Source organism: Falco punctatus, assembly GCF_963210335.1.
Source record: "Falco punctatus genome assembly, chromosome: 2".
In the NCBI taxonomy this organism is placed as follows: Eukaryota; Metazoa; Chordata; class Aves; order Falconiformes; family Falconidae; genus Falco; species Falco punctatus.
This window is the reverse complement of record NC_137581.1, coordinates 37,861,731-37,885,887: the sequence shown is the minus strand read 5'-3', so window position 1 is coordinate 37,885,887 and position 24,157 is coordinate 37,861,731. Positions and strand designations below refer to the sequence as shown.

Genomic DNA, 24,157 nt, shown 5'->3' with positions numbered 1-24,157 from the left:
AAACTTTAAGGTGTAAAGACTTCCAGAAGGTTTACCAGCAGAATTATACCTGCTTAATTAGAAGTGAAACTTTCCCATTTAGATCAATCTTATGTTGTCTTCTATAACTACAGCAGAGAAAACAAACAACAACAAAAAATCTACATCTAAGCAGTGAAAATGAACTGCAATACACTAACACAAGTACAATTAAATATTCCTACATAGCTGCTACTGTATTAACAGTGTAACATCACTAATGAAAACTCACAGCACAGTGAGCTACAAAAAATTTGGCACAAAGCTGTGGTGGGCTGAACTATCACTGCCCTCCTCAGCTGGGCAGGGGAGAGAAAATGTCATGAAAGGCTCATGGGTTGAGATAGAAACAGGGAGAGACCACTCACCAATTACTGTCATGGGCGAAACAAACTCAGCTTGGAGAAATTAGTTTAATTTATTACCGATCCAATTAGAGCAGGGTAATGAGAAAAAAAACCCAAATCTTAAAAACACCTTCCCTTCACATCTCCCTTCTTCCCAGGCTCACCTTCACTCCCTATTTTCTCTACCTCCTACTGCAAAAATGGCACAAGAGGACAGGGAATGGGGGTTGTGGTCAGTTCATCACACAATCTCTTACTGCTCCTTCCTCCTCAGGAGGAAGACTCCTCACACTCTTCCCCTTCTCCAGTGGGGGTCCCTCCCACAGGAGACAGACCTCCACAAACTTCTCCAACATAAGGTCTTCCCACAGGCTTCATGAACAGTTCTTCATGAACTGCTCCGGCGTGGGTCTCTTCCATGGGGTGCCGTCCCTCAGGAACAGACTGCTCCAGCCCAGGCTTCCTTTGGGGTCACAGCCTCCTTTGGGCACCCATCTGCTCTGTGGTCCACGGCATGGGGTCCTCCATGGGCTGCAGGTGGGGATCTGTTCCACCATGAAGCTCCATGGGCTGCAGAGGGACAGCCTGCCTCTGAAGAACCATGGTTCTTCACCACAGGCTGCAGGGGAATCTCTTCTGCTGCCTGGAACACCTTCTCCCCTTCTTCTTCACTGACCTGGGTGACTGCAGGGCTGTTGTTCTCACATGTTCTCACTCCTCTCAATTGCTGTTGTGCAGTTTCCCCCCCATCCCATCTTAAATGCGTTGTCACAGAGACTCTGCCACCATGGCTGATGGGGTTAGCCTTGGCCAGCAGCAGGTCCATTTTGGAGCCAGCAGGCAGGGGCTCTGCCAGATACAGGGGAACCTTCTAGAAGCTTCTTACAGAAGCCATCCCTGTAAACCCCCTGCTACCAAACTTGCCATGCAAACCCAGTACACAAACTGTCATACTTTAAGTCAAACATGCAGGAACTGTAACAGGGCACGTTGCATGTTTTTTACAAATGAGAAAAGACCGTATTTACCAAAAAGTTATGTTTGTTTTCTATAAATAACTTTAGTTCTAGACATTTCCTACTTTTGGCAGCTAATGGTAATTAAGAAATCATGCAAAAAAAAAATTAGTTCAGACTGGAGATGTTACTTTCCCCAGGGAACTGGAGCATTCAAACACTATCAGAATATGTCAAAAATTAAGGTAGTCCAGTAACAGGGATCTTGAAATCTTTACGTGGTCAATTTAAGTGAGCTCTCTATTAAGGTACCTACCAGCACTATCTGAGACACCATCAGCTCCCAGCTCAGATGCATACCAGATTCCTGTAAACTGTCATACCTACCAGCCCTTAATCTCAACTGGCATTAGACACTTGCCTGTTGAGGCAATCTAACAGCGCCCTCGTGCCTACAGGACTTGGCATTTTGCTTGCATGGTCACACAGTCCTGTTCGCTTACAATGAAAAAACAAAGACTCTGCCACAGCTGCCATCTACAAAAGACCAGTAGCAACATTTCTCTACCTCACAAAAGCAGTGAAGGGGAAAAGTGTATTTGAGGTAGGAAGCATTCAGAGACAGAAAGTGGATATTTTTGTGACCTAATTCAGAGACTTTTTAATTACCAACTAAATATTTGAAGCAACACAGTTATTATACGACATGTTCAGAAACACTTCAAAGACCACAAAAAAAAAAACACACTCCTTGCTCTGTTCATTTTCCTCCATGTCCTCCAAGGAAAAAGGCACATGAAAAAACATATTTATTTTATATACAGTGATTTATTACATCTGTTGTTATAATTAAAAATGTAATTAAAAAGCAAAAAAAATTAATATTGTCTACAACTGTTAAAAAAAAAAATCACTGGACTGTATTATACATCCATCTTAACTATAGCTACAAACCAGGAACAAAGAAATACTCCTTTAAAAACATCTCAGGTGAAAGGGAACATTTTAGGAACTACCGATAACCCTCTGAACTGGGTGGGACTCCAGAACCAAAAGGTGAAGGTGAATCCAAACCTCCAGAGCCTCAAAGGCACACAGTGAGGGTCAACTTACACTTTTAAAAAAAAAAATATATATATATATATATATATATATAATCATATATTCATTTAGGCTGGAAAAGACCTTGAAGATCAGTCCAAACATTAACCTAGCACTAACCAAGTCCACCACTAAAGCATATCCCCAAGTGCCACATCTACACATCTTTTAAATATCTCTAGGAATGGGGACTCTACTTCCCTGGGCAGGCTGTTCCAATGCTTGACAACCCTTCTGGTGAAGAAAATTTTCCTAATATCCAGTCTGAAGTTCCCCTGGCACAACTTGAGGCCATTTCTTCTCATCCTTTAAGTTGTTAATCGGGTGAAGAGATCGACACCCACCTCACTACAACTTCCTCTCAGGTACGTGTAGAGCACCGTATGGCCTTCCCTGAATCTGCTTTTCTCCAGGATAAGCAACCACAGTTCCCTCAGCTGCTCCTCGTAAGACTTGTTCTCTAGACCCTTCACCAGGTTCGCTGCTCTTCTTTGGACATGCTCCAACACATCCATTATTTTTATTTATACTTGTGTGTATATATATGTATATGCATACACACACACACATACATATATATAAAAACTACATGGGTATAAACAGGATGAAGCAATCTGCAACTGAACTAGTGCTATCTGAACAGTTCTGATGAGATTCAGTGACCCTCACTGCAGAGGGTAAGCTAGATATTTGAATCTCAACGAGCCACTCTGCTCCACTTATAATCACCACAGCAATTTATCTTTCTTATCTTGGACACCTAGCTTAGAAAGAGATGAATGGCCTTCTGGAGGTAATTATTTCTGTAAATTTAATGGAGACTTAAAAGTAACCAGCTCAACACAGGCACCTCAATTTTAGACAACTAAATTTGGACAGAGAATTAAAACTCGTGTCTACTGTTGGAGCATAACTCCTAGACTACACGTTCTTGACAACAGGCACCAAGACAAGAGCTATACTTTCTGAAGCACAGGCTATGATTTACCCAATATTTGAATGCAACTGCAAGACAGGCTTTCAGTACATTAGAAAAGAGAAAGCCTCTGCACAACAGAGGAAATGTTGTGCATAATGCTAAGGAAAAAAAAGACTCTTATCAGAAATAACAATTAAAAATATGTATATATGTAATCAACATCATCTGAGAACCCCAAGAATTCCCCTACTTTCCTCAATATTGAAGATAAAGTCCTTAGGAGGCAGTACACCTGTGCTCCCTGCTCTTTCCTCTAACAGGAAGAAACAGCTACTACACAGTCAGTCTTGTACAGGTCTTTCCCAAAAAGTTCACAAATCATTTTACCATCCTCCATCAATGACTGAACTTGTTGGTTCATGGAAATTATACAGATTGATCTGGATGATTTCAGGGACGCTGCTACTTCATACTCTAAGATACTTTTACACCTATAGCACCACTGGCTGCAAGCACGCAGAAGAGAGACAGCGTAAATCAGGATAACTGAATGACAGCCCTTCTGGAAATCACTATCTCCAAGCACACCCAGCACTGCAACCCTCACATCCAACACCACAGTTACAGCCATAAACTCCTTGCATAGCCTGGCCTAGAATATTTTAACACCAGATAGTAAATGACTGCCTCAAGTCATTAAAGGAAAAAACAAAACAACATAACAAGCATGTAACACACATAATAGCAATACCTCTGAAAATCTGCTATTGCAGGGGGTCTGTTTTCAGAAGAAAATTGCCGTTACTTTTTCAATGAAGAGACACCAACTTAAATTTCCACTTTGTGTAGCGCAAACTTGCCACAAACGGTATGCAGCCAGTCAACAGCAATAATGCAAAATCTTACAAACTCTACTGTTTCATCCTATAAGCACCATAAAAAGTCTTCCATCTTGCACTTTCATGATTTTCTCAAATTGATTTTATAACTGTACTTTCACACATAGTTAGAAAATTCAGTAATGGAAAAATAAAGCTCTCAATAGCTTATCTGATGGGATATCTTGAAAATCTACAGGTTGCTTTCAGATCCTATGTATTACTCTACACAAAAATTACACTAAAGACACACTAAGGCTTCAAAGACAATACCAGAAAAGAGAGAAAAGACAAACACTAAAGATCAAACTAGGTTTCATAAGCAGTCTTTGTATGTGTATTTACACACACCACTCCAGGCACAGGCAATACCATAATATACAGTCACTCTTATTTTCTATAGCTACTAATTGTAGTCCATACAATATACAAAATTATGTCATCCCTTAAGATTTTTTTTTAATTAATCTGAGGATACCGTCATGAAAGAAACCAAGTGAGCAATACCAAATAATTAAACCTGCCTTCAAGGGCTTCTGTAAGGTGAGATGGCATTACCTTCCTTTCACAATATGGAATTAAGCTCAGTTAAATTTTAGTTAAAAGTGTCAAAAAGATAAGCATTAAGTTTTAATGCCCCACTTGAAACAACTACACTTGTTTTTGTCTGACAAGTTAGCATTTTCATACAAGGTAGAGGTATGCACTGAATGTACAACAGTCATAACCTCCGCACTTCTGAAAATCCCAGTTCTAGCTTTCCTAATCGCTCTGTTTCTGTCCTAGTTAGAATCCCCACCCTCTCATTTCTCTGCTCCCTGTATCCAATGCAAAGCAATTTTCTCTCAATCACTGTCCAAAAGTAAGAAGATCCTCAGCAAAGTGTTAGAGACACTTAATAACATGCTCCGGAAGGCAGGTAAAGAGTACTTCAATTAAGTATGCTCAACAAAGCAACATGGCATCTGGGTTGCCATTTTGCTGTTCTGGCAAGACCAAGCCGAGTAGCGTGCATGACACATCTGAGCGACAGCAAGCCATCCAGAGGGACCTGGACCAGCTCGAGAAGTGGGCCCATTTGAACATTGTGAGGTTCAACAAAGGCCAAGGTACTGCACCTGCATGCCGGTAATCCCCGGTATCAAGACAGGCTGGGAGATGAAGGGATTGAGAGCAGCCCTGCAGAGAGGACTTGGTGGATGAAAAGCTGGACGCGAGGGAGTAACACAGGCCCAGAGCCCAGAAAGCCAACCATATCCTGGGATACATCAAAAAAAGAATGGCCAGCAGGTCAAGGGAGGCAATTCTGCCCTTCTACTCTGCTCTGGTGAGGCAGAGAAGTTAAATTCACAATTCTGCTTTCTGACTCCCAGGGAGAGCAACCTGACTAACTTCGACTTAAGACAAGTCATGGTGCCTCATCATAGAGTGGGGAAAAAGTAAAATTTGCAAAGCAACGCTTAGGACCATCATCTTCCTTACTTTGAAGACATTGCCTCAAATGAAGTTAAGATTCATTGAAACTTCCACTTTCTATGAAAAGAATCTCCTTCCATTTTTTTTCTCTTATGCTCTGCATGATAATTATCTGCCAATAACTACACAGGCCCTGTAAACTAAATCGTAAGAGAAGAACAACCCTGTCAGCCATTTTTATTTTGGACAAATTCTGATAAAATCCTTGCCGCACCTGTTGAAATTTTACCTACCTCACAAGTCTTTCAGGAAATGGTCACTTCCAAACTGTCTTCAATTACGAGCTTAGTTTCTGCTTCTAAAAACATGAATGGATTAAAAACACTTTACTGTGGCTGTACATTCTTCTAGCAAAGAATAAATGCAGTGGATAATTGTACAACAAATAACACTGTGCACAAAAATTAGAACAAAAATCATAGCACTGCATGAACATTAGCATCTTTCCACAGTCTCAGTGCTAGGTATCTGAGCTTTTGTCAATTTTGTCAATTTAATTTGTTAAAATACACGGGGGGTGGGGGGTGGGGGTGGGGTGTAAGACTGACTCACTAAGCCTATGGGGTCATTTGCCTGAGATGTTGAGGCAACTCTAGAGGAAGTTTTGATTATTTATAAAAAACAGAACGGCATCAAAGACTACAGACTATTTCACCACAGTGTGTATTACAGGTTCATAGACAAAGCACTCTCCTGCAGGAGACAGACTACATGGTTCAATTCCCCAGGGCCTGAGCTGATATCCATTTCACCTATACTGAAACACTAGCTGCTGAACTATCAAGCACAAGGAGAGACACTTTTGCCAAATTTCTCCTCCCTCTTTTTGTATTCAATATTGGGAAAAAGGAAACACTTCACAGATTGGACAAACCATTTCACATGAAGTCCAGTTTCTTAATCTTTGTTTTAGTGAACAAATCCAAAAGTTTTTAAAATGCAGTTTATTTCCATTACCCTTAGAAAACATTGCTTACGTATTATGCAATATGCCCAGCAGCCCTGTCACACCAATGAATTCTAATCACGCAGGCCAATTTCTGCCAAATTTGACAGAGAAACAGTAGTCTCAAAGATGCTGAGTTCCCCTAAGTTCACAGAAATCAGCTGCTGGGTAGAAGCAAGACATACAAATTAGCAGTTGCATTGTGGAAAGGGGAAACAGAACTTGGCGCTCTTCCATTTCAAGCAGCAGCAATCAACTGGTCAATTGAAGCACTTGCTTAGTTCCAAACCAGCCATAACACATGCTGATCCTTGCCAAATGGAGAGGGATGTGAGAGGAAGACAAATGTGTTCTAGGGTAGGACAGATCACAAGAAGGAAATGAAGGCATGATAGTACCCAGACACTAGAGAACACCAAGGGCACTCACTACAGCAGGTAGTCACAGGAGTCAAAGGGCAAAGTTTACAGTAAGTTAGCTTTAGGAGCAGAGAGCACAAGCTTGAAGACACCCACACTTTCAGATTTCCATAGCTCTCAAAAGCTTATTTTCAGCTTGGTTTTCATTTTGTTGATAGAGTCAAGTAATCATATGATGCTATGAGCCAAAACCAGACTATTTACTTTCTTTAATGCAAGTTACTTAAGTTTATACCCTAATATTCTGATTAAGAAATAGTGAAAATCAAGTGTGTGTCACAACAATTAGGAAGTAATATTAAGCTAAAAAGTACACAGTGAAATATACATCTGCGCTCCATAGAAAAGTATAATTTACCGTATACAATCAGGTCAGGACTCCAACAGATGCAGGAAGACAAGCAAGAGCCAGCTGAGATAAGACTTCTTAAGGAATAACCACCTCTCAGCTGAGAGGCAGTAATTGATGACACTCTTCCTCTACTAAATAGTAGAACAGGTATATCACCCTCACAGAAAGAGACAGCATGATAAAGCTAAAGCTTTTTATTCTGCATGTTTAATGAAATAGGAATATATCCACATCCAGTCACCAAGTCTCCCAGAAACCTGTGCAAGCCAAGCTCTACCTCTTAACTGCAAATGACTGTCACACTCCTACACTCATTATTCTGTCCAAACTGGCAAGTATATACTGGGCTAAAAAGCACCACCCAAAGGCCACATGCCTGCAATTTTGAAACTTGCATGGAATTTATCATGCATTAAATTTAGCTTAGTAAATTGTTACTTAACTTGGTTTGGGAGCCAGGAGATTGAATAATACCACATTTGCATCACATGACATTTTCTCAGTCATTTGGTACTTTCCTCTATAATGACAGCGATTGAATGATCAGTATCTGCAAAGTATCTCCCTTCATTTTCCTCCTTCTCCTTGTCAGATCACTTTTTTTCTAAACACTCCCTCCTTTAGCGATCCTCTGTCTTCTGTCTGCTCTGCTTTATTTAACAGTAACAAAGCAGATACTGACACCTTTCTTTTGAAGATTAACTATGCAGAATTGGCTTCTTCACCATGAAAAAGACTGAAGAAGGGATTTAACATACCCATATGGTTGCAAGTGACATTAAAGAGATAAAAAGGGACTGGTTATTCACTGTCTTTAAATTAGCAAGTGGGAAAATCAGCAAACTTAGGAAAAGGGTGCTTCATACAGCATATAAAAGTTGTTATTCACTACTCCGTGGCTGCTAACATTTTCCATAAGTTCAAAAACCAATTGCACAGATCCATGCAGAAGAAATTCATCAAAAGTCTTATTTAATAGAAATGGAACATTCAGCTAAAGAAATTGCTGAAACACAAATAGTTAAAAGCTGGGGAAACATTCCGAGAAATAATCTCTGCATATTTGTCACACTTTAAAGCTTCCCTACAAACATCAGTTATTGGACTTGATTAGACACACAGTACTGGGACAGAAACTTTGATCAACACAGCAAAGGACAGCACAAGATCATTCAGTGTAGAGACAGCAAGGAAAGATGTGCATAGCAAAAGAACAATTTAAGTTTCCTGGATCTGTAGCAAAGTTTACACAAAATACAACTTCTGCATAAAATGAAGATATAGATCATCTTTCGTATTAGTCTCCATTACACAAATTTGAGAAATCAGAAGTAGCTGCTAAACCAAAAAAAGCATTCTAGCAATGGTTCTTACTAAGTACTTTCTGTATACCACATTTCCTGTAATCAAGTAGTACATTACAGGTTTTTTTACTATACACCAACATAGCTTGTGCTAGCATAAGCTTGTCAAAATTATATTAACATAACCACTTTACAGCTTAAAAGAGATACACAACTTTCCATCAAGAAAAATATAACAAATAATTTTCATTTTTTCTTCTGGGGAGGGACGGTGCAGGGGATGACAATGCTAGTAAAAACTGAACTATGTAAGAAGCACCACTGTAGCAGTTCCTTGGCCAAAAGTAAGATCATGGAGCTCAAAGGTAAGCGCCAAGCCATGTGCCTTGCAGCCACTGAGGCTGTGAACTGGCTGGACAGAAGGCAGCTCTGTGGGTTCATGGCAGAGAACAATCGCAACACAAACCAACATGCCCATACAGCAGTAGAGACTAACAACATACTGGGCTGCATTAGCAAGACTGTAGCCAGCAAACCAAGACGACGATTACTCCCCTCCTCCCAGCACAATCCCACATCTGAAATATTGTGTCCAGTTTTGGGGGTCCCTATTATAAAAACAGGCCCCTGCAATGTTTTGGGGGCTGGAGCCCATGTCATAGGAGAAGACACTGAGAACGCAGTTTCATTTGTCAAGTTTGTTCAGCCTGAAGAAGAGCAGACCAAAGGAAGAACTCATTCCTCTCCCCCTGGCCCCACTATCTGAAGGTGGTTTAAGGAGACAAAGCCAGTTTTGAGAGGTGTAAGGTTGTCCTGGTTTCAGCTGGGATGGTTAATTTTCTTCTTAGCAGCTAGTACAGTGCTGTTTTGGCTCTGATGTGAGAACAATGTTGACAGCACACTGATTTTTTAGCTGTTGCTGGGTGATGTTTGTACTAAGTCAAGGGCTTTTTGGTTTCTTGGGCCCTGCCACTGAGAGGGCTGGAGGGGCATGGGAAACTGGGAGGGGACACAGCTGGGGCAGCTGACCTGAACCAGCCAAAGAGGTATTCCATACCATGGGATATCATGCTTGGTATATAAACTTGGAGGGTTAGCTGGGGGGGATGTCGTTGCTCAGGGACTGGCTGGGCATCAGTCAGCAGGTGGTGAGCAGTTGTACTGTGCATCACCTGTTTTTTTCCTTTTCCCTTCCTTTGGATTTTACCCTTTTTTCCTCACTTTTCCATCCTAATTGTTATTATTATTATTACCGTTATTGTTAACACTGTTGTTCTTACCTCTTTATTCTGTTTAAATTATTAAATTGTTCTTATCTCAACCCTAGAGTTTTACATTCCTTTCTGATTCTCCTCCTCACCCCTGCGGGGGGTGGGGGGTGGAGAGCAAGCGGCTGCTTGGTGCTTCATTGCCGGTCGTGTTTGGTTGCCAGCTGGGGTTAAACCACAGCAAAGGGGAAATGATAAAGCGTAAGACAAATACAGGACATAAAGGAGAGAAAAACGCTCCCAAAAAGTGGCTAAGCACTGCAGCAGGCCACCCTGGAGATATTCCAAGCTCAACTAGACAAAGCCTTCAGCAAGCTATTCTAACTTCAGAGTAAGCCTTGCTTTGAGCAAGGGCTACAACTAGGATGGCCTCTCCAGAAGTTACCATCTATATGCTTGGACATGTTGAGTAACTCAAAAGAAAGAAAAACCTGGCATCTTTGTAAGAATTAATTCCCAAAAATGCTTTCTCAAACAAACATTTTGCACAATTCTCCCAGTAAAAATACTTAAAATGTTGGCTTATTGAGACTGGAATATGTAACATATACTATTCATAGATATAAGTAACTACAGGCTATATTTTTAGTTGATCAAGTATAAATTTGATTTGGTTTAATCACCTTATTTAGCTTATCAACTATAGTCATGAAGGAGACTTGTTAATATTTTTCAAGCAAGCTGTAAAATCTCACTTTATTACCACACAGAAACAGCACTGAACCATAAAACTACAAAATTAAACTTGGAAACATTATTAATTGGTATTTTGTTATTAAAGAATGTCTTCCATATCAGTGTCAAAGACCTGGACTACTGCTTCAGGACACTTCATATTAATTTCAGAAATAGTAGAAGCTTAACATCCCCAGTGTTTACTGACTCACAAAGCAAGATTCTAAGCAAATGCCCTCAGTTTCATTTCAAATATTTAAAATAGAATTTTATCACTTAAGTCTCGAAGAATAGTTGCTGCAGGTACTATTCTTACATAGCTCTAACTAAAAAAACCTAACTTTTCAAAATGCCCCAGCACATCCCTCCCTCCCACATATCAAAATTGACAAAAACCAACAAATAAAAAAAGAAGTTAGAATGTGCTCAGAAGATAAAGGTGAGTATTCACTACTAAAACAAATAAAGTATATGCCGTAACTGAAAATGCTAGGCAGAAAATAATTTCTTTTGCAGCTGTGGTCATCAATGCTTAAAATACACACATCCCTATTACTATTATTGAATAATTTTAACTCAGCACAGCAAATTTTTCTGCATAGAGAAGTTATTTTCAACCCAGCAGAAGTGGCACATTTTTTTTATTCCACTTTATGCTAAAATAGCTATTTCTACAGCCCTTGAAAACTAGGTTTATAGCATATTTACAAAAAAAAAAAAATACTCAAGCATGTGAAGGCATGCACACCCTTGCAGTGTAAAAGAACACACACTAAAACTACGACATTTTACAATTAATTTGAAAAGCTCTACAGCTATAGAGATTCATAGATATCTAAAAGTAAAAAAATACTACTAGATCTGTTAAAGGGCTTCCAAGGACTGCTTCCAAGTTACAGTCCATCACCTGTACATGAGCTACAGAAGTCTCATACAACCACTGACCTACAGGCAAGTATAGGTCTGAAAAAAAAATTTTGTCAGCCATACTACCACAAAACCAAGGTAGGTATCTATAAATGCAGTTTGAACACACAACCAGAAGCATACTTTTCCTAACCGGTAGTATTTTTTATTAAAATGCTTGTTGTTATAGCAGTGAAGTTTTACTAGAGCAAGTATTTTTTCAATGTTAGTAAGAATTAAAAGACTAGTTTGCACAAGAGAAAAGATGCACTGCACTTCAGTGCTACCGCTATAAACAAAGAATAAAAAAGCAACATGGTAAGATACCAAATTATGTTCCCTCTCATATGGTTTGTTTAAACATTCCTTGAGATAACAGGTAAAAATCAGGTGTTGAAGTAGTTCCTTTATTACTAGGACTTATTTTCATATTCTTTGGTTAAATTAATATTTTCAATTTACTATTTTAGCATTATGGCCTCAGGAAAAGGAAGGATTTAAACTAAGGGCTAAAATACTCCAGAGATCATCTAACCTCCTAGACAGGCAACGCGTAACAGGAGAGCAACATACAGCTTTTATTTTTCCTGCTTTTTTTGGATGATGCTCTAACTCAGGGGTCCTCAAACTATGGCCCGCAGGCCAGATACGGCTCCCCAGGGTCCTCAATCCGGCCCCCGGTATTTACAGACACACACACACACGCCCCCGCCAGGGGTTGGGGGGGGGGGGAAACCAAGCAGCCGCAGATGACTGCCTGCCACTTCATCCGCGCGCGCCGGCCTCCTGTTTAAAAAGTTTGAGGACCCCTGATCTAACTCAAGACTACACTTCCTTTCCTTCCTAAGGCAGTCACAGAAACATTTAATCTGACAGAAAATTACTTTTTTCTAGGCAGCCAGTAACTGGAGGTGGCGGGAGGGGGGAAGTCAGTTTTTACTAAGTTACTGGAAGATAAAAATTATGTTATTAATTTAAGAACTGAACAACAGTGGAACACAGTAATTATTCTGCACAGAACAACAAAAATGAAAAAATTACAAACTCAAACCTAAAGAAGAAACTGTAAAACATTGAAGAGTGGAATTCTGCAATCAAGCACTAAGTTGCCCTCCCTATTTCAATAACATGAAGAAAATATGATCATAGCTAGAACATAACAGCAATTACTATTCTAGATTAACTTAAGCTTTTTCCATTTCTTCATGTTATTATCATATGGCAACATGGTTAGGTTAGGAACTGAAAAATAAACGGGGAAAAAAAAAAAAAAAAGAGAAGACACGGTAACTAATGAAGTGATTAGAAAGATGTTTCCTCTTCCCTTCTCTTCCCTATTCCCAAACTTACGAAAAAAATTACACACTAGTAAAACCCTTCAGAGCATTATCCAAGGAAATCTTTTTCCATCTCAAAACCACACAATAGAGAATCTTTTTGCCTAAGCGCCCACGACCACAATGAGCATCAACTGATTTCTGTAATAGACGTGTGATCAAGGCTGAAAAACTTGGTGGATTGACAAAACTGAACACCTCAAGCATAAAAACCGCTCCAAGTTCTTCTTTCCTCATTTGCTTATTCCACAGGGATTCTCTCCAGTTTAGCCAATCCTTCAAAATAGAATTCTGAAATGTATGCAAGAAATGTTTCAGGCCAATTTCACAGTGAGAGACTTCATCAGCCATTAAAAGAAAAAATTACAACTCTTACTATTTAATGACACAAAACCAGTTTGAAATCATTATATGCTACACATTCAAGAATAATTTTAACTATTAAAGCTCAAAGTGGTTTAGCTTAAAATATTAATTATAAATATTGATGCATACCATTCCTTCACTTACTCTGATTTTCCCCGTTACAAGCAAATCTGACATTATTTGGTATCTAAAATTGCAGATAGCACTCAAGTGAAAAGTTGCAGAGGTATTTGGCAAGTACTTGCCACAAGGCTGAATTACAAGCTGTTTCTCAGACTGGCTGAGCTGCAACTCTCAAGTCTATCAATAATTACATGTGTATTACACAGATGTACATCTGTGTATTATATGTTACATCTGAATTTAAAAACACAACTCTGAATAAGTTTTTTAAAACCAAGAATCATGACTGTGCTCATTAAATGTTCCGTTTCCAATGAAAAGCAGCTTGATGGATGGTATTTTTTACATGAGGATCCTCTCAGCATTCCTTAGCAGCTCATCACTTCAACACAAAATATGCCTCATTCAGAAATCACCACTCTGCACAGTCAGAACCAGACCCTTGAAAATCACCGATCTTCTCCTCAGCTCCTTCACCAACTTTTCCCATCCCTCACAGTCTCCTCCAAATAACACTTACATGGGAAACTCAGCAGCAATTGCAAGTACTTTCAACTATAAAACAGAAAGTGTTCTAGGAAGTTGAAAAACATAATGCTTCACTAGCGTTAACATTCTAAGAAGTAATGTAGAACTGAACATCTCTGCTTTGTATTTAAAACTGTCCTGGATACAGCATCACAGTTTAACAAGTAAAAATATATGTACTTGGAACCTCCAAGTAACCTTAACTGCGCTGATGCCTTTTGAAGTCTCCCCTACTCCCACTGTACAATGACCCTAACAGTAATTATGGCAACACCAACCAAAAGAAAGAAGTGTAAATGTGCTTCCATAATAAATGGTAATTTCTATTCCTATCATTCCATCAAACAGTATTACATAATAAGATGATATAGCTGTTGAACGTTGTATTTTCCCCACTCAGTATATTGCCATCAATATCTGAGCTAAGTGATTTTGCATCTTCACAAAATGGGAAAATAATGTTATTAATGCACTTGGTAGGGTCCTGGATAGCATACACTTTTAGCCCATGTTTTAATGGGATATCCTTACTTACATCTATGTAAGTATTTAAATGTTGAGATAACATACTGTATTTTGCAACAGTAAAAGAATATAACAGATTGAAATTTCAGCAAATAGAAAAAAATGTTAACATCAGTCTCTACAACTACTTAATAGAAGAGATTTAGTGATAAGTACACACAGTGTTATCCAGCAGCAACAGCTGCAATGCAAAATTGTCAAACTTCTCCAGGTAACACACAGAGATGTGCCCAAGATAATCTCACCAATTTCAAACTTTGATAAGATAAGCTTTCAGCAAGCAGCACTGCTGTAATACAGCAGATGCCAGAAACAGCCCCTACAGTCAGAAAGTGGTGGACAAAAGCTCTTGCGTGCTTTGCTCCTTGACATTTGCTACTCCCCAATTCATAACAGGCCACAACAATTGAACATGCAGAAGTCACTACAAGAAGGGTTTTCTTCCTTCACCTAATGAAATACATAATTTTTTTTGCTCAGATACAAGCTGCAAATACTGTTTCTCACTCTCATTTCCCCAGGAAAATATTGGTGGCCACCCTAAAGCACTAAACTGAACACAAATAATTCTAAGGTTGGGACCACGCCAAAGACACAGCTGCCATGCCACTGAGAGTATCCTGAAGCTGTCTGAACACACATGGCTTTTTCTGCTCTGGCTTTCAACAGCTCTTTTTCAGACATGACACAGCAAAGGCAGCTCCTGGGCATTCCTGAAGCACTATGAGACAAACAACAGAAAAGAAAAATGTAGTCTTGACCACACTCCCCAGACAGCACATTCTGACAAAGAAGCAATTTCAGCAGTCTGTTCTCTAACTCCGAGTAAGTCTTTGCTTGCCGTCCATTAATGCCATCACTCCTATTTCTAAAACCTACATTACATTTCTCAAAGAGAAGGGCTGAAAATTATACCAATACAAGAATATCCATCATGCTTCAATTACTCACCACTATTACAAAAAATATTTAAACCAGTAACTTACTTTTTCCTTAAATGTGCAAAGCAGCTCAAAGGTTGTACATCAGTCCTGGAGCTGTCCGGTCTTCCTAAATTCTGACACCTGACAACTATACATTACATTAAGTACATAAAATTTTATTAGAAATATTCACATACCATTCATCCCCCAGAGAACCTTTCCTTCCTTCTGTCAGTTGTATTGGAATTAAATATCCTCCTTTTGCTCTAAAGTGGAAAGTGTACTACTCCTGAAAATATAAACAATATGCGCAGCTTCGAGAACCACTCTTAAATTTATTTTAGTTACGACTATCACAGCATAAGCAATCCATAAGAATTTAACCAGTGTATAGGATTTTTAAAATGCAACATTTCTAAGCATAATTCTACCTAAGTTATGCTTCAGAACAGCTTCATACTTCTATACCCCTACATGATTATTTACATTAAGTTGTGTTTTATCCAGCAGTAACACTCATACAAAATATGCACATATAAAAACCTACTGAATATCAGTTCATTATCAGTATGAATGACAACAGCACCTCACTCCAAAATCACCAGCTACCCTCCCACCAGCCTTTTGCTTGGGGATTCTGGGCCTGGGAAGTGTAAGCACATAGAAACTAAAGATAGGAAAAAAACCAATCTGTCTCAAGAGTCTCACAACATGACTTCAGAATGCAAAAACTTTGCAAAGAACTTCCTCCCAAGACCTGGTTCATCCATATTCCAACATCTACTCCAAATGCCTCAAATTTCCACTCTCCAGAAGGTACAGGCTTTCTAACTAATAATTTAAATCACCAGGAACACACAAGTTAAAAAAAACCCACACCTACTTTTACTTTTGCTCAAATAGTAGAGATACTGACCATCAGGAAAACGTAGACTTCCTAAACACACTGCTACTTTTTTTAACTCACTCTTCTATTGGGAAGTTAACTTGAGTCTGTTGGAAAAGGCAAATAATAAAAAGCATGCTGCTATTCCATCCTGCCTAAGTCCTCTCCAATCCCTACCAAAAATCACATTTTTCACATGCTCCACTTACACTATACTTGGAAGCCAAATCTGTGGGAAGTAAATCAGCCCAGAACAGTCAACCACAATTGTGTAATAAGCTCCTTGTTTAGGTGATGATATCAATTAGTTTACCAATAGACAAATCAATAGAAAATACTGTGCAACTCAGCAGACATCTTCATCTCAGAGACACTGTGCACTGTTTAATAGGAGGTCAGTCAAAGAGCATGAGGACAAAAATAAGCAGGCAGACAGAAGGAAACTACTATGTCATTGAGTCAAATCCATTACGTGACACTTATTCTAATAAAGTATTTGCATCTCAGAAACATGGCAAAGCCTGTGAACTATAAGTAAATAATTTCTGAAACAAGGCTCAGTACATACAAAATCTCTCTGGGCTCCAAAAACGAGACTAGCTATGGAAAGCCTGCACACTCCTACAGAACTCAGTGATTGGAGAGAATCAACCTGAGGCAACCTGTATCAATAAAAGTAAGGCCACTGAAAAGATGGATGTTAAAAAAAGGTCTGTAACAATTTAAAGGACTTTCAGCTTTCGATGTGTTGCAAACAGACTACACTTTTATTCTTTCCTCATTTTTTTTTCTTTTATTGAGTGGTTCACAGTAGCAACATCTTCACTCTACGTTGCACAATTCTACGTATCAAGGACATCTTACACTAGCGCTCCAGCTTCCTAGCAGATTATTCAGGGAAACCAGCAGGTGCAGCCTGTGTCCCAAAAGTTGATGCATAAATCAATTTGCGATCTGGCATAATGAGAGAAGAGTCTTCCAGCAACTAATGAAAACCTGAAGGTTGAGTTGCAGTAAGGCAGTGGAAATGGCAGCTGAGACTGAGTGCATAGGGGACCATCACACTTGCTTTGTCTTTTCTCTCTGCCCTGTTTCCAACAGTCTTGTTCATTTCTCTCCAGATTCCTACTCCCTCTTCCTACACCTCCAATCAAGAGTAGAATATCCTTTCTTCAGCAGAAGTACCATGTGAAGACACTTACTTAACAACATAAAAATAAGAACATAAATGGTGCTTTTACTCATGCAGTCTACATCTAGTCTAGGCCCACCTAACAGAGTTCTTTTTTTCAAGGGTGGCCAGAAACAGATGATTAAGTAAAGAACGTAAAACATGGCAAATAGCAAGAAGTGCTGGAAGAATTCCTAGCTTCCAGCCATTTTAAGAACTGGTAGTCCAACTCCACTGTAAAGCTCAGTATTCAGCACACCTATCCCTACCTAAGACTTTGCCTCATTACAATTTTAACCCACTTATATTTTCTGCTCCACAATATCACGTGGCAATTAAGTTCCACAATTTAATTACACGCTGCTTGAAAAGCTACTTTAGCTTTCATCGGTTTGCAGGTTTAATACAGGCCCAATTCTTGTCTAAAGAAAAGTAGCTGTTCTTGCTTTCTATTTGTCATTTCTGTATGAGCTACAGATTTTGCAGACCTCTGTCACCTCTCTCCTTATTGTTCTGTTTTCCATACTAAAAACCTTCATCTTCCCAGCACAGAGGACCTTCACATCTCTCATACACTTTTTCACTGTCTATGAAACCTTTGCTGTGCTGAGGTGATTACATTAATGCACACTGTTAATGATATGGACACACCATTAATATACATAATGACTTAACGATTATTTTATTCTTTGTGAATAATTCCCAACAGCTTTCTGACCACTGTCCTTCTCTGAGTAAGTAACATTATCAAATTTAGAGCTCATCTCTTTGTAGACAGCTTTGCACTATTTTTCCCTGCATGAGCAACATTTGGCATTCACCATACTGAACTACATTTGGATGTGCAAACACTAGGCAATGCTATCCTAAGATTTTGTTGCAGCTACCCAACCAATTTAGATTTTACCAACCCCCACATATCAACAAACTGCTATGGTGCCACAACACTACCATTCCTTAAGACTATTTTTTAAGATGATAAACCTCTAGATCCCAGCAGAAATATACTGCTAAAATCCTTCCATCATGAAGCAATTATTTATTTATCTAGTTTCTTATCTTTTAACCAACTGTACTAATCTACAGGATAGCCTCTTGTCCTTGGCAAATAAACTTTGGTTGAGGTCCTCAGTCATTTTCAAACCAGTTTGCTACTAGTTTTGGTAAGTGCTCCCTAATTCTAGTGTTGGAGCACTCAGTGAGCAATACTCTTGCAGGATTTGACAAAAGTTCTACTTCCATCTTACGTACTGTCTGCAAATTACATAAACTTCACTAAGCTCTCCCCCTTCAGTTTTCTCTTCTGCAGATTGAAGGGTTTCAAACACATTAGTCTTACACCTCCTTCCATCTCCTTGTTTTAGCTATACTTCTTCACACCTTTTTAACTATTAATTACAACCCTAAATCTGTTCCTTGTAAAAGCTGGGACAATACCATCTGATACCAGTAATTTTTTATCACCTAGCACCTTCTTTAAAAAGAAAAAAAAATTAAAAGCGGTATCTGCATTAGTTTCTTAAGCTTGTTTCCCTTAACAGGAAGTAAAACACTGGACCTTTTCTACTCCTCCAGAGTGAAAATGACAAAGAATTCAGGTTCTAACCACCCATTATTCACCATCCAGCAAGAATACAAACAGAACAGACCAGCTGCCAGTAAAGGACACACCTGAGCAAACAAAAAATGCATGATGCAGTGTTTTGTTTTGTACTGGCACTTTGAGATTTCACTGTACCAATCAAACATCACAAAACAGTGTACATGACAAAAGGAGTATCAAAAACCTCAAAACATATGCTTCTCTCCTATGAATCACTGTGTTATCCCTGTGTCTAAGGAACATCTTGTATCCAGCCAGCCTAGGCTTGCCTCATATGCAGGCACCAATTTCAGCAGAGCTTTCCAAAGATATTTTAGTAGAACTGCAAAAGAACACACAGGAAAAGCAGATGATCTTGCAGGATCCTAGAACTGACTACTGTGCCAAATTCCTGCTGCACTCTTAGAAAGAGGTGTTAGATTCACCCCTGTGAGCACTTCCTAGCATTTCCAGGCGTGCACCGGCTTTCTTGGATCACATCACACGATTAGTCCTACAAGAAAACAAGTCTGAACAGACCAATCTTAAAAATTTGAAGTTATCAAGTATGCAGCACATTACTTGAAATACTTAAAATTTTGTTTAAAAGTTTAGCATACACCAACTATATAGTTTTTAACTTACAGAGTATATAAAACCAAAATTACATTGATATAAGGGTTTTCTCATGGATTACTGAGCAATTGTTTCCAAACAACCAGTACAACTCCAATTCTTCTTCAACTCTGGGAATAGCTTTTCATAGTTGGAGCACTGTTTACATCATCTTCAAAATATTAATCTTTTATAAGACTACATGATTCTGCCACAGATTTACTAATTTTTATGGCACTACACACTGCAATTAGAAAATCTGCACTACTTGACAAGGATCTCACATGTACACTTCTTTGTACTAAATAATTCTTTAGTTATCCAGTTTCCATGTCTTGCTTTCCCACATTCAGAGATCAATGAGTCACCAGGCCCAAGATATGCAGAACCACAGGCTAAACCTGCTGTAGGACATGGCATATTGTGTATTTTTGGACAACATATAGCTACTTCCACGTAATAAATTTCCATGTCCTACAAAGTTCTAGGACACTGAAGAGGTCCTGGCTTGTCATATTCTCTTAATAATTTTCTTAATAAATGCCACCTGGGAGACTTAAAAAAAAAAAAACAAACCACAAATTTCCATTGCAAGCCAGTGAGAAGTGTTCTGGATTCATTGTTTACGTACTTCTAGTATGTATTTTATTTATTTATTTATTGTTTCTTACTTTTAGTAAGAGAACTGGATTCAGTAACTCAAGTTTTATTAAGGTCTCTATTTTAACGGGAACACTGGGAAATTGATTCCACAATTTATGAATGTAACTGTAACAATACAAAAAGGTACTTTTCTCTGCCCGTTAGCCTTCCTCCTCGTAAGTGTCTGGTAATTAAATAAAAAGTTAACACAGAACTTCTGTTCCAAGACAGAATGCCTTTTTCACTGCAACGTAATACACCTTATCTCATTTCTGAAGTCAGAGCCAGTATCTCATTCCAAACCTACAGTATAGTGCAGAATGAAGAGCTAGCCTCAAAAAATGCATACTTTTCAAAACAGCTGCAAAGACATCTCTTCAGAAAAATTACAATTCTGCATGCAGACTACAGGGGTCTTGTACCATCTTCATGAACCACCACCACCACAAACAGAAAAAAATTATCAACTTTAGCTACCACTGTTACATGTACTAGGCAGGGGTACTTCATCTTTCAAAAGCTGATAAAAATTTAATTGACATACTGAAACAAGCTTAAAGGGCACATATTACAAATTTCCAGGCAATTTTACAACAGATGACTCTTGTACAGTACCAAGTTGGAAAAAAAATATATAACTACTATTCTGTATTATCTACACCATTACTGCTTTACTTGAAAAACAACTTGACTTTGTATTCAGAATCATAAAAAACAGAAACCAATTCCATAAATTCACATAAACAAGTGTCTATATTAACTCTTACCTTTAAAGATTTAAGAAAAATTTATAGTAAAATCCAAACAGTACAGGCAGTATCTTGCAAGCTAGCAAATTTGCAACTATGGAAGAACAACAGTTTCTTACTTGGTTTGAAATGCTAAGCAGTGCTTCTGCAGTTTAAATGGGGACAGATTTTAAAGTATAAACTCAGCTTCCTTTTTGTACTAGAAAACATACCATTTTGAGATGAGGTGACAGCACCAGTGACAACCAATTTTGTACAGAACATGATTTAACCACCAGTGTAGTCAGGCATAGTCAGAAATATACTACGTTAAATACCACTGAAGGATTACTCATGCATGTGTTAAATAACTGTAAGACCTAACAATAATATGAGAAAAGTCATAAGCATAAGAGCAACAGCAAAAGAGTTAAAAAAGTATGGGTGGGTGTATAGGTTTTTATTTTTTTTTAGAAGTGCATGAACAACTAGCTAAACAATATTCTTCAAGCATTCTTTTTCCACTTCACCTCACATTCTTCAAAAGTATATGCATTCATTCCCCCCTCTTTCATACTACCCTTCCCAACTTGGGCAAGGTATAATTCCAGTGGACCTGCTAATCAGCCCATTACTTGCCCAATGATCTTTCCTGCCTCTGTCTTTGGGTCACAGCCTGCAGTACTGCAAGAATAACAAGTGTTTGTAGCCATTCAAGAGTATATGCCCCTAAGGGAAAAGGCAAACACTGTGGAATAACAGATCGTTTTAGAGACGCCTCATATTTGTACTGCCAAAACCTGAAACTCATTTACCAATGGCACTCGTTCAACGGATTAAGCAGTAAAACAACTAAGAAATGAAAACTGTGTGCTCAGATTTTGAATATCATTAGAAAGCAAGAAAAGAAAACTATGAAAATAAAAATATTTTCTATGGAAAGCTTTCTCCATTTCAAAGAGCTGTTAAGTATAGAAGAGAAGGGGGGGCAAGTATAAAGTTACTGTCAAAAATTCCCTTTAAATAAGCTAATGTTATGAAAATTTGCATAGTTACAATTCAATTCACCAATACCCAGGAATCACAAGATTGTGCACTCTAGAACTGCTTACAGCAGTTTTTTTGAAACATGACATGCTAATCTAAGAAACAGACCTCAAGACACCTGTTTTCTCAATCTGATTAGTATTATCACAAAGTAACACTGTAAAAGCTAGGTAAATAAACATTATAACCAGCCAGTCAGAAGAGGCAATTACCCCACTGTATTCAGCATTGGCACAGCCTCACCTTGAGTACTGTGTGCAGTTTCTGGGCCCCACAATTTAACAAGGATGTGACAGAAGGTACTTGAACGTATCTGAAGGAGGGCAACAAAACTGGCGAATGGGCTGGAAGGAATGTCCTGTGACAAGCAGCTAAACACTCTGGGTTTGTCTAGTTTGGAAAGCAGGAGGCTGAGGGGCAACACATGGCTCTCTACAGCTTCCTGGGAAGGGCAAGTGGAGAGGGAAGGGCTGAGCTCTTCTCCCTGGTTTCCAGTGACACAATGTGTAGGGATGGTTCAAGGTGCATCAGGGGAGGTTTAGACTGGATACCAGGAAGCATTTCTTTACCGAGAGGGTGGTCAAACACTGAAACAGGCCTCCTAGAGAGGTGGCCGATGCGCCAAGCTTGTGTCTGTGTGTTTAAGAGGCATTTGGACAATGCCCTTAATAGTATGCTTTAATTTCTGGTCAGCCTTGCACTGCTCAGGCAGATGGACTAGATCACCATTGCAGGTCCCTTCCAACTGAACAATTCCATTTTATTCTAAACCATATAACGTCTGTTTTAATCTTTTACAACTTCGCCATACATGAAATCACAATCCAGGAGAACCACTAAGTTACACAGCAGAGTATCCACAAAATACCATTGGAAATAACTATGCTTATTGTAATTTGAGCAGTTTTTCTCACATACAGACAAAATAAGTAATTTTGTGTTTTGGTAGTCAGTGTTGACCTTTTGTTTTGGTGAAAGACTTGTAAGTAGCGAAGGAAAAAAAGACAAAATGTTGACTAATAAGCAAATTACTTTAATCAATTAAAAAAAATTAAAAATCAATTTCCAACAGTACCAAAACACCTCCAGAATAGCAAATAAGAGTTTGCACTAGGTATTGGAAAAGCACAACTCACTGAAACACATTGTTCCAAAACAGATAGCAGGCCCAAAGATTAGGAGTCGTTAGAAAACAACTATGTGGCTGTATGTAATACAAATACCACATGTCCATTTACTCAACTTCACTTTTTTCACCTTATCTTCCTTGATGAAAAGAAGCACAGTGCAATCAAAAATAATAGCACTATCGAGGAAGCACCAGGCCTCCTGGCATTTGCTAAGAGCGACAGCCAGCCGAGAGGCAGGCCTGGGGGAGAGGGAGAGGCAGGCCGCAGCGCGGCCTCGGCCGGACCCCACCGAGCCCCGCAGGCCCCAGCGGATGGCTCACGGCCCCGCCAGCAGGAGCCTTGTCCCGCGGTGGGGTGACCGAGGAGCGCCCCTCTCCACAGAGCCAACAAGAGCGGCCGCAAGCAGCTCCCCGCGACAAGCAGAAGCCGCTCCAGAGGCAGGCCTCAAGCGTACCGAGGGAGGCAGCACCCCCGTCCCACGGACACCGCGCCTGGCTCCAAGCCGGGCTCGGCCGAGGATGTCCCCTCACCCTTGCAGGCTTCAAACACAGGAGAACCCACCCACCCAAACCCCGCCGGGCTGTTCGGACTTAACCACAAAGATGTACTTGCCCCAGCTGTTTTACAAGTACAAAGATGTACTGGCCCCAGGGGTGGCAGACAGGCTCCGGCAGCAGGGAAGGCCGCGGTGCAGCCGAGGATGCCCCCACTTACCAGCCCGACTCGGACAGCGCCGCCCTCGTCCTGTCGGCCATGGCGCCTCCTCCTGCCGCTCACCCACAGACCTCGGGGCCGCCGAGGCGGGGCTGGGCAGGCGTGGGGCCGTCGGGCGCTGCAAGGAGCCCCAGTGCTCGGAGGGGGAACTCGGGGCCTGCTCGTTCCCTCGGCCCTCTCCGGGCGCTCAGCCCGGCCAGCTCCGGCGGGGCGGGGAGGGGAAGGGAGGGGAGCGGAGGAACGGAAGGAAGGGGCGGAGGCGGCGCAGGCAGAGA

At 39.8% G+C, this 24,157-nt stretch overlaps 1 protein-coding gene across 5 annotated transcripts in view; it reads right to left on the bottom strand.

Moving 5' to 3' along the window:
- TDRD3 (tudor domain containing 3) overlaps window positions 1-24,100 on the bottom strand; it is a 107,141-nt gene extending 83,041 nt beyond the window's left edge. For 2 of the 5 annotated variants that reach the window (XM_080376193.1, XM_080376192.1), the window contains exon 1: window positions 23,883-24,098. In XM_080376193.1, coding sequence (XP_080232319.1) covers window positions 23,883-23,923 — 41 coding nt within the window. In that variant the 5' untranslated portion in view covers window positions 23,924-24,098. Of the gene's footprint in view, window positions 1-23,882 lie in introns of all 5 variants that reach the window. The other 3 variants (XM_080376191.1, XM_080376194.1, XM_080376195.1) reach the window with 3 other exon arrangements.
- Window positions 24,101-24,157: the final 57 nt, after the last annotated feature.